The 2704-nt window shown below is 43.5% G+C and overlaps 1 protein-coding gene across 1 annotated transcript; it reads left to right on the forward strand.

Moving 5' to 3' along the window:
- Window positions 1-1180: 1180 nt before the first annotated feature.
- Window positions 1181-2122, forward strand: LOC102820725 (olfactory receptor 1361-like). Its single transcript, XM_006873903.1, has one exon. The coding sequence runs from the start codon at window positions 1181-1183 to the stop codon at window positions 2120-2122; it is 942 nt and encodes a 313-aa protein (XP_006873965.1).
- The last annotated feature ends 582 nt before the right edge of the window (window positions 2123-2704 follow it).

A 2704-nucleotide genomic window follows, 5' to 3' on the forward strand; every position in this document is an offset into this window, starting at 1 on the left:
TTTAACTAATTGACTAGTAGTGGACTCCAGACCCTGAAATTCTTCAATCATGACATGCTATGCTCTTCCTGGTGTCTCCCCATGTCTTCCCCTTTACCAAAATTACAAAGAGATTACCCTTCACACTATAAACTTTAAAAGGTTAAGATGACCCCTATGACATGACCTCAGCATCCCAAACAGAAGCAGATAGTAAGCCTATGCAAATGGTCAGACCTGAAGTAAAAAACAAAACTGGTTTACACAAATAATATGGTAACAACCCAAGTTTCTGAGCTTGGAAAGTAAGAAGAAAATTATTTTTGAACTGAAATTCCAAATTAGTAGACATAAGTCCAGATCAATAGAGATGTGATTTAAAGTCCCAGGGGATTCTGTTTGGAACTTGTGTCAACCAAGATGATTTCAACTACAAGTTCTGACATAGGAGTTACATAATACTCTTTGTCATCAGTGTTTTATCCAAAGGGGCCAAAAGGTAGGTGTGACAATTACCGTTCTTGTCTCTAATGAGGCTCTCAGGGATTCGGGCCCCAATGGTCACGGAGTCTCCTGTAAATGTCTGCTCTGTGATAACCTCAAACACCTTTCCTGCAGAAAGAGCTAAAACCATGAAGTCCAACTACTCATTATCTCAGGATCTACCCATAGTTACAAAACTTCCCAATCCCCACCACAGAGAGAAGCATTGGGCATTCAGAGAGTTGACAAACACATGATAGATACAGAACCAACCTCCCACAGGTGAGCGTATAGCAGAGGAGACTTTTTGATATTTGCTTATTAATGCATATTGTTCTTTTAGGAACTTCTGCTATTAAATCTTACAGATCTAGGGAGCAATAACATGAGTCATCAACACATTAGCTGGATTTTAAGATAAACCCAATATTAATCTGTTGTTTCTTCTGTCTTTTCATGAGCTACTAAGGCCTGAAGGAATAACTAGGAAATGTTCAAAGGAACAGTTTCCTCACGTTATGTTTTATAGTATCAAAAGGATGATTCAAGTGGGATCACTATCATCAAAGAAGGGGTGGAGTAGGGACTGGGAGAGATTCTGACTGAGCAACCCTGAAAAAGTAAATAAGACCATGGCTGGAGCCTGACTTGTCCCATTTGAACCCTCAGTTCCTAGATTTCTGTTCGATGTCTCTTCTCTGCATCTGTAACTGGAACCATGAGTGGGGCAAACCAGTCGAGTGTCTCTGAGTTCCTCCTCCTGTGGCTCTCCAGGCAGCCCCAGCAGCAGCAGCAGCTCCTCTTCGGGCTCTTCCTGAGCATGTACCTGGTCACAGTCCTGGGAAACCTGCTCATCCTCCTGGCCATCAGCACTGACTCCCGCCTGCACACCCCCATGTACTTCTTCCTCAGCAACCTGTCCTTCGTGGATGTCTGCTTCTCCTCCACTACTGTCCCCAAATTGCTCAACAACCACATCCTTGGGATTCAGTCCATCTCCTTCTCTGGGTGCCTCACACAGCTTTACTTTTTCGTTATGTTTGCCATCATGGACAATTTCCTCCTGGCTGTGATGGCCTATGATCGCTTTGTTGCTGTGTGCCACCCCTTACACTACACAACAAAGATGACCCATCGGCTTTGTGCCCTGTGGGTCAGTGGACCTTGGGTCACTGCCAGTATGCATGCGTTGTTGCATACCCTGATGATATCTCAACTCTCATTCTGTGCAGATAACATAATCCTCCACTTCTTCTGTGATGTGCCTCCTCTCCTGAAGCTCTCCTGCTCTGACACACACATCAATGAGATGATGATTCTTACTGAGGGGTCCCTGATAACGATCACCCCAGTGGTTTGTATCCTGGTTTCCTACATTTGCATCACCTATGCTGTCCTGAGAATCCCATCCACACAGGGAAAATGGAAAGCCTTCTCCACCTGTGGCTCCCACCTGGCTGTGGTTTCCCTCTTCTATGGCACTGTCTTTGCTGTGTATCTCAACCCTTCATCCTCCCACTCAGCTGAGAAAGAAATAGTAGGTACTGTGATGTACACTGTGGTGACCCCCATGCTGAACCCTTACATCTACAGCCTGAGGAACAAGGACATGAAAGGGGCTCTACGAAAACTGATTGGCAGGAGGACAGGATCTATGTGATGAAAGAATCATAGACTAAAAATGTATCTTCAGGTATAGAAATCTTTTCCAATGTACTATAATGAAACAAACTATTTATCAATGTCTGTAAGGAACTTAACACTGAATATGCACCTTAAATACCTATCAATATACTCTGACTTAACTCAACCAGGAATAGATTTCTTGCTTCTTAATCACTCTATCATAAAATAATTTACATAAAGGTTAAGCTTTTCCCTCCTAAATTCTAAGACGGCCAATATTTTCTTATGTTCCTTTTGGAAATGCTCATAATCTCAATCCCAACATGACTTTGTAGAGTGGATTCTGATGCATAGTGAGCTGCTAGGTCAAAGAGAACTGCCCCATAGGTTTGTAAGGCTGAAAATCTTTGCTGATGTAGATTACCACATCTTTCTCCTGTGGCTCAACTGGCGGTTTCCAACTGCAGACTTAGCAGCTGTGCCCCTGGAGCTCCTGAGTCAACAACTGTACCTACTACCCCTGAGTCCAGACAGGCTCATATGGACCTATAGGAACAAGTAGAAATTGTCCTGAGCGTTTCTGAGACTGTAAATCATTACAGGAGCAGACATCAGC

The sequence above is a fragment of the Chrysochloris asiatica genome, unplaced genomic scaffold (genome assembly GCF_000296735.1).
Source record: "Chrysochloris asiatica unplaced genomic scaffold, ChrAsi1.0 scaffold00257, whole genome shotgun sequence".
Classification (NCBI taxonomy): Eukaryota; Metazoa; Chordata; class Mammalia; order Afrosoricida; family Chrysochloridae; genus Chrysochloris; species Chrysochloris asiatica.